Raw genomic sequence first — 13,043 nt, 5'->3', positions numbered from 1 at the left:
AGAACAGGTTCAGTTTACTCTCCAGGAGAGGCTTGGAGGAGAAAGGGCAAGACTGACCTGCATCTAGAAGGTCTGGCTTCTAGAGGCTACAGAGAAACAGTTTCAAATGGAGAATGGTTTTCATGTGGGAATTCAACCCCAGACACCCAGAAACACATTCTGGAAGATAAAAGGTGATTCCAGTTCCTTCAAACATAAAATGACATATCCCAGTGATATCACTCCTAGGCATTTGTTCAAAGGCTACAAAAACACTAATTCCAGTAATCAAAATATGGAACCAACTTAAATGCCCATCCACAACTAACTAGAAAAAGAAGTGGTGGGATATATACTCAGTGGAATACTACACTGACATTAAAAAGATGGCACTGTACATTTGGAGGCAAAATGAATAGAAGTGGAGGTGATTATGCAAAATGAAACCTACTGGGTGTTTTCACATTCATATATAGCATGTAAAAACACCAGTAAATGAACTAGTTTAAAAACAAAACTAACCCTTAGACTTCAAGAAAACTATGGTAGTGGGGGTTGGGCAGTGGCACACCTGGTTGAGGACACACATTACCAAATGCAAGAGCCGGAGTTTAATTCTCCACTCCCATTTGCAGGGGTGGGGGTGGGTGGAGGAAGCTTCATAAGTAGTGAAGTAGATTCACAGATGTCTCTCTTAGTCTCTATCTTTGTTCCTTCTCAATTTCTATTTGTCCTATCTTATGGAAGAAGAAAAAAAACAACAAGAAGGGAAAAAATGGTTGCCAAAAGTGATGGATTCACAGTGCTGGAACTGAGCCCAAGGAATAACCCTGGTAGCAATAAGAAAGAAGGAAAGAAAGAATGAATGAAAGAGAAGGATGGAAGAAAGAAAGAAAGAGAAGAAAGTATGGTGGTTACAAGAGGGAGGGAGCAGATAGAATGGGCAGGGGGCTCTTTCTGATAGTGAGAGGACATGAGGACTGGAGGTGCGTGAGGAGAGCCTGGTACATATATGGAGGTGTGACTCTGGGCCCTGCACACACATGGGGCCGTGCATCAGCTCAAGTCAAGATGGCAGAGCTGAGAGAGCACGTCTGTGTGCTGGTGGTTTGAGAGAGTGTGCTAGTGTCCCCAGGAGAATAAGGCTGTGGCATGTAGGTATCCACGTACATTCTAGATTATTCCTGAGAGGCCTTGTCTTGTTTATGCTTCCTACCAGGAACCGAGAAAAATGAGGGGTGGCTGTGTGCCTTTTTTCTTTAAAAAATTACTTTGTGTTCAGGAAGAAAATGAAGAGCTATTAACACCAAGGCGATCCCACTTTTAAAACAATAAAGGCAGCGGGGAGATAGCATTGTGGTTATGCGGAAAGACCTTCATGCCTGTGGCACCAGAGGTTCTCAGTTCAAATCCCAGTCCCACAGAAGTCAGAGTTTAGCAGAGCTCTGGTAAAATAAACAAAAACAAACCAGCAAGGGGGTCAAACTCATCCTTTCCTCTAGAAGATGCAGGGTGATGGCAGCTTTGGAGGTGAGAGACCTGAACCTCTCCTTGGGCAGGGCAAGAGTTTTCCCTGATGTTGGGCCCGCATGCAACATGGAGGGCAGCCAAGAGAAGGGGGCAGGGGGCAGGAGATAGGAGAGGGAACAGGGGAAGAAAGGGCACCCTTGCCCTCCTGCTGGCTCTCCTGACTTCCCAAGATGGTCTCATCACCTGCGCCCTGCTCCCGGCCTCAGTGCCCTGCTGTCTGATCTAGTGCAGTGACTCAAGGCCCCTTCCGAATCTGAGATCAGAGGTGTCTCTCCTCTGCTCAGCACCTGCAGTAAGGTTTCTCTCACTCTCAGCTGACCTCCCCACATACATAGCAGGGAAGCTCAGGCTCCATCTGCCTTCTTGCTTCCAGCCAAGTGGAAGCCTCAGCACTGCATATTTATCCTCCAAACCAGGCATATCTAAGCCTCTCCATGTGTGTCTATATTGATTCCCCCCACCCCATTTAAAACTGCGACCTACCCTGGGCATGGCAGTGTACTATGCCACTGGCCCAGTGTCAGCTCCAGGATGAGCCATGTCACCTGTCATGAGGCTCACTCTGCTAGAAGGGCCACCCAGGAAAGGGACTTGCTAGAAAAGGGACAGTAAGGCTCCAGACAAGAGTGGGGCAAGCAGGGAACCCTGTGTAATGAGGCACCTCGAAGTGCCTTGCCCACTGCATGCAAATGCTGCTGAGGAGGAGGGTGGGTGCCGCTGGCTGAGGGTGAGGTCCCAGGCTCACCTGCTTTGTCGATCCAGGCGCGGTACCCATTCAGCTCGCGCTCGATCTGCTGCTGCCGCCTCAGCTTCATGAAGGCCCTCCGGTTCTCCACTCGCTCTCGCTCTTTGGCAAACTCCCTGTGGACGAGAAGGATGAGGCGTATGAGGTTCAGATGGTGCCACGGTGAGGAGAAGTGGGTGGTGGGTGGGCGGGGTAAAGTCCCCTTAGCGTCTAGAGCGAGTGTGGTGACCACCATCTGGATCCCAGCAACAGGAGGGGCCGGCGGGGTCCACTGCTTCTCCATTTCTCAGCTCAGGGGACAATCTAAGGGGGGGGGGGGTCAGGGGTCTTTAAGAGGTATTTGTGCACAGATTCCAGCTTCCCTCTACTCTATCCCTTCACCTGCTCAGGCTGCACAAAAGATCAACACCTCGCGTGGCCTGCAGAGTCTTCCAGCCTGACCCTGCCATTTCTCCCAAGCTCCCACCTTCAGTTCCTCCACCCTGCACTATTCTCAGCCCACAGCTCACAGGCAATGCTTGTAATACAGCCCAGAATTTCTCTACCCCTGAAAATGGTAAGGGGGATGAGGGGGGAAGGACTGAAGAGCTTAGGGCCCACCAGGAGCCCCTTTTTACCAGCCTGAATGCAATAACCCTTCCTCCAGGCCCAGCTGACATGTCACCTCTTCAGTTCAGCTCGCCTGCCTCTGTTGTTTGCCTTCATTCTCACATCCTCACACCTCTTTCTAGCTCACCTCTAAGCTGTCTGTGTGTCTGTCTCTTCCTCCATGTGGGCTTTCTGAGAAAGCATTCTGTGAAGCAGTAACCTTTGAAGCTCCCAGGACTCAATAGGATTTATTTATTTATTTATTCATATTTATATATTTTTAGAATTTATTTGTAAAATAAAAAATAGAAAATATCAACAAAACCATAGGATATGGGGGGAGGGTGTAAAATTCCACATTGATTTTTATGCAGCACCAAGAGAAAAACTAGGGACTGAGCACCTCCCCGACCCAACCTTTTCATTCATCATTTCCCAGAGAGTAAGAGGAGAGATACCTCAGCACTGCTCTACCATCCCTGGAACTCCCCAGTGCTGTCCATGGTGCTCCCATGTGGTGCCTGGGGCTGGGCCCAGGGCCTCACACTTGGAAGGCCTGTGCTCTCTCCCCTTAAGCAAATGATATCCAGGCTGACTGGTGAGCACACCCATAGCTCTGTCCATCCAGGGGGCCCAGTGAGCTGGTTGGAATGAGCATTCCCCGGTGAATCCTTGGCACTGCCACCATGGCTCTGTGGGCCCTGCTGAAACCTCCACAGACATTAGTCCATGGCCAACTAGTGCAGGGTTCAGGACAGAGCTCCCACAATGCCAGACAAGCTTTTCTCTAATGTGTCACCATGGCAGGTGGTTCTCTGGTCAGCCACCTGAGGACCATGGGCTCCAAGAGAAGCTTCCACCATTATCCTGAAGCCTGGGGCTGCAGGGTTACCTAAAAGGGTGGCCTCTCTATAAGAAACCCAGCTTTGCTGGCAGTGTAGATGTAATCATCCCTTTCTTGGCAGCCAGGCCTCTCTCCTACTCAGCCGAGGATAGGCACCCAGTCTGTCCTGTTTACTCTAGAACTCACAGCTATGTACACCCCTCTTCCTTTGTAATTGGCTCTTTCTTTTGTTTTCTTCTTTAAATCTTTAAAAACATTTATTTATTTGGATAGAGACAGAGAGAAACCAAGAGGGAAGCGGGAAATGGAGGAGAAAAAGAGACATCTGCAGTATTGCTTCACAGTCTGTGAAGCTTCCCCTTGCAGATAGGGACCAAAGCCTTTGAAGCCTTGAACCTGGGTCCTTGTGCCTTGTAACCTGTACACTCAACCAGGTGCGCCACCATCCAGCCCCCAATTGACTCTTTTTTATCACTGATATTCTGATTTTCTATCTGACAGTCATGTTTGCTTGGCCAGAGCATTGGGGTGATTTTCCCCTGTGTCCCTATAAATGTGTCACCTCTAATAGTTCCCAGAACAACTGCATGGCTAGACTACATACTAGTGGGAGAAGCCAGCAGCCCCACTCTCACTCCCCAATGTTTCTAGATGTTTCCAGGCTATGGGTCTCCTCAGCTGTCTACATGACTTTCCTTCTCATGGCAGACCCCGTTTTCTTTCTTTCTTTTTTTTTTTTTTTTTGCCTCCAGGGTTATCGCTGGGGCTCAGTGCCTGCATTACGAATTCACTGCTCCTGAAGGCCACTTTCCCCATTTTGTTGCCCTTGTTGTTGCGCTTGTTGTAGCTGTCATTGTTATTGTTGTCATAGCTGTTGTTGTTGGATAGGACACAGAGAAATTGAGAGAGGAGGGGAAGACAGAGAGGAGGAGAAAAAGATAGACACCTGCAGACCTGCTTCACTGCTTGCGAAGCGACCCCCTGCAGGTGGGGCAGACCCTCTGTTTTCCTTAGAGTCCAACAAACTTGGGGAGGCAGTTCCTAAGCAGTAAATGGGGAAAGAACTGTGGGGGTGGGCAGGTGGTGGTGCACCTGGGTGATCACACATGTTATAATGTGCAAGGATCCAGGTTCAAGCCCCTGGTCCCCATTTGTAAGGGGAAAACTTTGCGAACAGTAAAACAGTATTGCAGGTGTCTCTCTTTCGCTCTCCCTATCACCCTCTTCTCTCTTGATTTCTGTCTGCTTCTATCCAATAAATAAATAAAGAAAATTTTTTTAAAAAAATTATAAAAGAAGAAGCTATGAGGGTCTTTCTGTTCTATTGACAGAGAACTCTTTTTCTGGTCTGTTTTACCCCTAGTAGCCAAGGACAGAAATCCTGACACTTCTGTCTGGTCCCTGCCCTTGTTGCCATCACTGTGCCACTGGCTTACCTCCATGTCCACTCTGTAAACTTCCCAAGGTCAAGTAGAAGCATATCGTATTGTATGCCAACAAGGGCCTGCGGAATTTAATCTGAGACCTGGTATCACAGACTCCATAGCTTATGGGATAAAGTATTAAAAACAGCAAATAACTACATATCACATTTTGGGGAACTTTCTACAATTTACAAATTGCTTGCATGTACATTATTTCACTTCTTTTTGGGAAACAAAACAAACAAACAAAAAACTGAGATGCAGAAATGTTCTTGCCCAAGATTATCCAATTAGCAGGAGGCAGAGAAGAATTCAAACTGTTCTCTTCTGATTCCAGGCTAATACAGTTTCAGGAAACCTTCACTCCACACTCTCAAGAATTAACATTTCAAACCAACAAAGAGATTTAGTTTCAGCCTGAGGCTGAGGAAAATAAGAACATGAAAACAAAACAAGAAACCATCTTTTTAATGGAGACAGTGGTGCCGTGGTGCACTGCTCTGTGCTGGGCTAATACGAAGAATGTGATCCATTGTGCAGGGCAGGCCAGTGACATACTGCTTCATTCTGCGTCTGTGTCTTATCACAGTCACCATTTATTTAAGTGGGTTTTTTTATTCCCTTTTGTTGCCTTTGTTGTTTTATTGTTGTAGTTATTGTTGCTGTTGTTGATGCCGTTGTTGTTGGATAGGACAGAGAGAAATGGAGAGAGGAGGGGCAGACAGAGAGGGGGAGAGAAAGATAGACACCTGCAGACCTGCTTCATCAGGTGACCCCCTACTGGTGGGGAGCTGGGGGCTTGGACTGGGATCTTTACGCTGGTCCTTGCACTTTGCACCACCTACGCTTAACCCCTGCGCTACCACTGACTTCCCACAGTCACCATTTATACTGATTGTATTCTGCAGAGAACAGGGAAATGGGCCCAGCTCCACTACCTGCCTCTGTCATCCAAATGATAACTGCCTAATTTCCTGTTAAAAGGCATCTTTTAATAAAAAAAAATTGCTCTATGAATATCTCAGTTTGTCCATTACCTTGATGAAACAACGGGAATTTTAATGGAGGAAATGTGTCTTACAATAGAAAAGTGTTTACACCGCCAGCCCCCTTGGCATTGGGACTATGAATTAAGGTAAAAGGGTGGAGAATAGGCTCTGTTCCCTTTATTCTACTCTGCATTTCTCTTCTTTTCTTTCTTTATTAATTTTAAAGGACATAATAGCTGAGAACTTCCCTACTCTAGACAACATAAAAGACATAATGGTTCAAGAAGTCCATAGGGTCCCTAACAGAATTAGCCCAGACTTATAGACACCAAGACACATCATATATATAATGAAAAGGAATAAGGATAAAGAAAGATCCTGGGGAGTTGGGCTGTAGCGCAGCGGGTTAAGCGCAGGTGGCGCAAAGCACAAGGACCGGCATAAGGATCCCGGTTTGAACCCCGGCTCCCCACCTGCAGGGGAGTCGCTTCACAGGCGGTGAAGCCGGTCTGCAGGTGTCTATCTTTATCTCCTCTTCTCTGTCTTCCCCTCCTCTCTCCATTTCTCTCTGTCCTATCCAACAACGACAACAACAATAAAACAACAAGGGCAACAAAAGGGAATAAATAAATAAAATAATTTTTTTTTTAAAAAAAAGAAAGATCCTGAAGGCTGCAAGAGAAAAACAAAGAGTCACTTATAGAGAAAAACCCATAAGATTAGCGGCAGATTTCTCCACATGAACACTATAGGCCAGAAGAGAATGGCAAGATATATATTGAGATCTCAATAAGTAAGACTTTCAACCAAGACTACTGTATCCAGAAAGACTATCAGTCAGATATAAATGGAGGCATGAAGACCTTCTCTGACAAGCAAGAAATCAACTATTACCAAGCCAGTCCTGAAAGAAGTTCTGAAAGGTCTCTTATAAACAACCACATCACCATAAGCATGCCATATATCAGAACACTCTAAAAGTCTACAATAATAGCATTAAAATATCTTCAATCTATAATATCAATAAATGTCAATGGCCTGAATTCACCTATGAAAAGGCAAAGAGTAGGAAAATGGATCAGAACACAACCCAACAATATGTTGTCTACAGAAATCCCACCTAATTCAACAAGACAAACACAGACTCAAAGTGAAAGGATGGAAAACTGTCATACAAGCCAATGGCCCACAAAAAAGGGCAGGTACAGCTATTCTCATCTGACATGACAGACCTTAAATAAATAAAATTAAAAAAGGTAGGGATGGACATTTCTTAATGTTCAGAAGATCAGTCAATCAAGAGGTCTTAATGATTATTTAAATCTATGCACTCAATGAGAGGCCATCCAAATACATCAAACATCTACTGAATGAGCTAAAGCAATATATTAATAGGAACACAGCAATACTAGGGGACTTCAACACCCCACTCTCTCAACTTGACAAATCATCCAGGCAGAAAATCAGTAAAGAAACGAGGGAGCTAAATGAAGAGATAGATAAACTAGGACTATTGGATATTTTCAGAGTCATTCACCTCAAAAGTTGGAATACACATTTTATTCAAGTCCACACAGGTCATTCTCAAGGATAGACCATATGTTAGGCCAGAAAAACAGTGTCAACAAATTCAAAAGCATTGAAATAATCCCAAGAATCTCCCAGGCTACAGTGTAATTAAATTAACACTTAACAATAAACAGAAAATTAGTAAAAGTCCCAATCTATGGAAACTCAACAGTACACTGCTTAAAAATTACTGGGTTAAAGGGGGAAATTAAGGAAGAAATCAAAATGTTTTGAGAGTTCAACGGAAATGAAGACACAGTTATCAAAATATTTGGACACAGCTAAGGCAGTACTGAGAGGGAAGTTCATAGCCATACAAGCACACATTAGGAAACAAGAAAAAGCACAAATAAACAACCTTATTGCATTCCTTAAAGACTTAGAAGAAGAACAAAGGAATCCTAAAGCAACCAGAAGGACTAAAATAACTAAAGTTAGGGCAGAAATACATAACAGTGAAGATAAGAAAACCACACAAAAGATCAACAAAAGTAAATGTTGGTTCTTCAAAAGCATAAACACAATTGACAAACCTTTAACCAAACTCACAAAACAAAAAATGGAGAAGACCCAAATAAATCGGATTGTAAATGAAAGAGGAGATAACACAACTGATTCCACAGAAATTCAACATATTATGTGAGGCTTCTATGAACAACTATATGCCACCAAGTTAGAGAACCTGGAAGAAATGGATGAATGGATGAGTTCCTAGATACTTACAAACTTCCAAAATTCAATAAAGAGGAACTAGAAAATATGAAGAGGTCATTCATAGCCAAAGAAACTGAAACAGTCATCATAAACCTTTCCAAGAATAAAAGTTCTGGACCAGATGGTTTTACAGATGAATTCTACAAAATCTTCAAGGAAGATTTAATACCTCTACTTTTAAAACTCTTCCAAAATATTTAAGACACAGGAATACTCCTTTCTAGCTTCTATGAAGCCAACATCACTCTGATACCAAAAACAGACAGGAATATAACAAAATAAGAAAACTATAGACCAATATCTTTGATAAACATAGATGCTAAAATATTGAACAAAATTCTAGCCAACCGGATATAGCAGTATATTAAAAAGACTGTTCATCATGACCAAGTGGGGCTTATTAAAGGGATGCAAGTTTGATTTAAAATACATAAATCAATCAACTAGATCCACCACATCAATAAATGCAAGACCAAAGACCACATGGTTATAGCAATAGATGCAGAGAAAGCCTCTGGCAAAATCCAACATCTCTTTATGAACAAAACTCTACAAAAAATGGGAATAGATGGAAAATTCCTCAAGATAGTGGAGTCCATATATAGCAAACCTATAGCCAACATCATACTCAACGGTGAAAAGCTGGAAGCATTTCTCCTTAGATCAGGTACTAGACAGGGATGCCCACTATCACCATTACTATTCAACATAGTGTTGGAAGTTCTTGCCATAGCAATCAGGCAGGAGCAAGGAATTAAAGGGATAAAGATTGGAAGAGAAGAAGCCAAACTCTCCTTATTTGCAGATGATATGATAGTATACATAGAAAATCCTAAAGAAAGAGTCAGGCGGTAGCGCACTGGGTTTAGTGCAGGTAGTGCAAAGCGCAATGACCTGCATAAGGATCCCGGTTCGAGTTCCCGGATCCCCACCTGCAGGGGAGTTGCTTTACAAGTGGTGAAGCAGGTCTGCAGGTGTCTTTCTCTCCCCCTCTCTGTCTTCCCCTCTTTTCTCCATTTCTCTCTGTCCTGTCCAACAACAGTGACATCAATAACAACAACAATAATAACTACAACAATGGAAACCAACAAGGGCAACAAAAAAGGAATAAATAAATAAATATTTTTTAAAAATCCTAAAGAATCCAGAAGGAAGCTTTGGGAAATTATCAGGCAATATAGTAGGGTGTAAGGCTACAAAATCAACATACAAATGTCAGCGGCATTACTTTATGCAAACAGTAAGTCAGACGAAGATGAAATCCAGAAATCAAATCCTTTTAGTATTTCAACAAAAACAATAAAATATATAAGAATAAACCTAACCAAAGAAGTGAAAGACTTGTATACTGAAAATTATGAATCACTATTCAAGGAAATAGAAAAAGACACAAAGAAGTGGAAAGCTATTCCATGTTCATGGATTGTTAGAGTTAACATCATTAAAATGAATATACAACCCAGAGCCATATACAAAATTTTTAAATTTTTTATTAATAAAAAGGAAACATTGACTAAACCACAGGATAAGAGGGGTACAGCATCACACAATTCCCACCACCAGAACTCTGTATCCCATCCCCTCCCCTGATGGCTTTCCTCTTGTTTAACCCTCTGTGAGTATGGACCCAAGGTGATTGTGGTATGCAAAAGGTGGAAGGTCTGGCTTCTGTAATTGCTTCCCCACTGAATACGGGCATTGACAGGTCGATCCATACTGCCAACCTGTCTTTCTCTTTCCCTAGTGGGGAAGGAGCCATACACAAATTTAATGCAATCCCCATCAAGATCACAACCACATTTTTTTTTTTCTCTAGGAGAACAGAACAAAAGCTACAAATGTTTATCTGGAACCAGAAAAGACCTAGAGTTGCCAAAACAATCTTGAGAAGAAAGAACAGAACTGGAGGCATCACACTCCCAGATCTCAAATTACAGGGTCACTGTAATAAAAACTGCTTTGTACTGGGACATAAATAGACACACTGACCAGTGGAATAGAATTGAAAGCCCAGAAGTAAGCCCCCTCACCTATGGACATCTAATCTTTGACAAAGGTGCCCAGACTATTAAATGGGGAAAGCAGAGTCTCTTCAACAAATGGTATTGGAAAAATTGGTTGAAACAAGCAGAAGAATGAAACTGAATCATTATATTTTATCAAACACAAAAGTAAATTCCAAGTGGATCAAGGACTTGGATGTTAGACCAGAAACTATCAAATACTTAAGAGAAAAACATTGGCAGAACTCTTTCCCGTATAAATTTTAAAGACATCTTCAATGAAATGAATCCAATTACAAAGAAGACTAAGGCAAGTATAAACCTATGGGACTACATCAAATTAAAAAGCTTCTGCACAGCAAGAGAAACCACTACCCAAACCAAGAGACCCCTCACAGAATGGGAGAAGATCTTCACATGCCATACATCAGAGAAGAGGCTAATAACCTTGATATATAAAAGGACACCAAACTCAACAACAAGAAAACAAATGACCCCATCCAAAAGTGGGGAGAGGACATGAACAGAATATTCATGATAGAAGAGATCTGAAAGGCCAACAAACATGAAAAAATGTTCCACGTCTTTGATTGTCAAAGAAATGTAAATCAAGACAACAATGAGATACCACTTCACTCCTGTGAGAATGTCACACATCAGAAAAGGTAGCAGTAACAAATGCTGGAGAGGTTGTGGGTACAAAGGAACCCTCTTGCACTGCTGGTGTAAATGCCAGTTGATACAACCCCTGTGGAGAGCAGTCTGGAGAACTCTCAGAAGGCTGGAAATGGACCTATGCTATGACCCTGCAATTCCTCTCCTGGGGATATATCCCAAGGAACCAAACACACCTATCCAAAAAGAGTTGCGTATACCTATGTTCACAGCAGCACAATTTGTAACAGCCAAAACCTGGAAGCAACTCAGGTGTCCAACAACAGATGAGTGGCTGAGCACAGTGGAATACTACTCAGCTATTAAAAATGGTAGGTCTGCAGGTGTCTATTTTTCTCTCCCCCACTCTGTCTTCCTCTCCTCTCTCGATTTCTCTCTGTCCTATTCAACAACAATGACACCAATAATATCAATAATAATAACAATGATAAACAACTAGGTCAGGAAAAGGGGAAATGGCCTCCAGGTACAGTGGATTTGTAGTGTGGACACCAACCCTCAGCAATAACCCTGGAGGCAAAAAAAAAAAAAAATGATTTCATTGTTTTCAGTCCATCCTGGATGGAGCCTGAAAACACATGTTAAGTGAGTTAAGTCAGTAACAGAAGGATGAATATGGGATGATCTCACTCATAGGCATAAGTTGAAAAGCAGTATCAGAAGAGAAAACACTAAGCAGATTTTGTACTGGAGTTGGTGTATTGCACCAAAGTAAAAGACTCTGGGTTGGGGGGGGCAGGATTCAGGTCCTAGAACATGATGGCAGAGGAACTAGTGGGGTTGCACTGTTATGTGGAAAACTGGGAAATGTTCTGTATGTACAAACTATTGTGTTTATTTAGTGTTGACTGTAAAACATTAATCCCCAAATAAAGAAATTTAAAAAGAGAGAAAATCATCAGGAAAAGAATATACATTTACAGAATTAGACATTATTGTTGAAATTTCTAAAAGTTAACGCTGTCCATTTGTTTAAAAATCTGCAAATGAGTGGACCCATGCAACTGGAACCATGCTGTCCATGGGTCAGTTATAAGAGATCTAGGTTCTCCATTTTTTGGATGAGAGCTGGGAAGGCAGCTAATCTGCACTGAGTGAGCAGGCACAAGTCTCTTTTTCTTTCTTTAAAAGATACTTTCTTTTATTTTAATGAAAGACACAAAGAATAAGACCAATGCACTGCTTAGCTCTGGCTTATGGTGGATCTGGGGGTTGAATCTTGACCTCAGAGCCTCAGTCCTGAAAGTCTTTTGCAGAACCATTATGCTGTCTCCCCAGCCCAGTACAATCTTATTCTTCCATACTAGCAAGTGAATTTATACTTGTGGCTGCTGTTGTGTTTCTAGCCATTTACATGAGTGGCATAATTTGTACAACATATATGGTGTGGCTCTAGGGTTTTGAGGGGAGGGGAAACTTGCTTTTTGAATCACATCTAGACTGATGCTCACACTGTTTTCTATTTCAGGAATTTATACCCATAAAGTACCCACTGCTACAGATAATTCAGAGTGATGAATCTGGATGCTAAACTAAAGGAGCCATTTTCAGTCTGGAGTGACAAGAAGAGCTTTGGCCATTCACAATTCTAGAAGTGATCACAAGGTCCTAGCTCTGGGGGAATGAGAAGTGAGGCTCCAGTGACAAGGTACACCCTGCTGAGGGGGCTCTCTCTTCCAGAACCATCTCCTAAGTCAGTGTAGGAAGTTGAACTTGATGCATGGAAGTCCTCAATACTGCTAGGACAACTGGGAGACAAAGCCTCCCAGGAGGGGCTGGCCTGGGTAACTCAAAGATCTTTTTTGCCCACTCTGCTATACACATGTGCACACTATACCACAAGCACGGATGCAAACACACACACACACACACACACACACACACACACACACACACACACACCTTCTCCCTATCAATCTCATAGTCCTGATTCCCTAAACTACTAAAGTGCTGTACTGTCCCCAAGAAAATCTTGGCACAGTG

The 13,043-nt window shown here is 42.9% G+C and overlaps 1 protein-coding gene across 12 annotated transcripts in view; it reads right to left on the bottom strand.

Annotated features, from left to right (window-relative positions):
- CACNA1E (calcium voltage-gated channel subunit alpha1 E) overlaps positions 1-13,043 on the bottom strand; it is a 558,522-nt gene that overhangs the window by 96,782 nt on the left and 448,697 nt on the right. For all 12 annotated transcript variants that reach the window (XM_060197790.1, XM_060197787.1, XM_060197789.1 and 9 more), the window contains one exon: positions 2,255-2,370. In XM_060197790.1, the coding sequence (XP_060053773.1) occupies positions 2,255-2,370 (116 nt within the window). The remainder of the gene's footprint in view (positions 1-2,254; positions 2,371-13,043) is intronic.

The sequence above is a fragment of the Erinaceus europaeus genome, chromosome 9 (assembly GCF_950295315.1).
Source record: "Erinaceus europaeus chromosome 9, mEriEur2.1, whole genome shotgun sequence".
Classification (NCBI taxonomy): Eukaryota; Metazoa; Chordata; class Mammalia; order Eulipotyphla; family Erinaceidae; genus Erinaceus; species Erinaceus europaeus.
The sequence above is the reverse complement of the archived record's forward strand: the minus strand, read 5'-3'. Positions and strand labels throughout refer to the sequence as shown.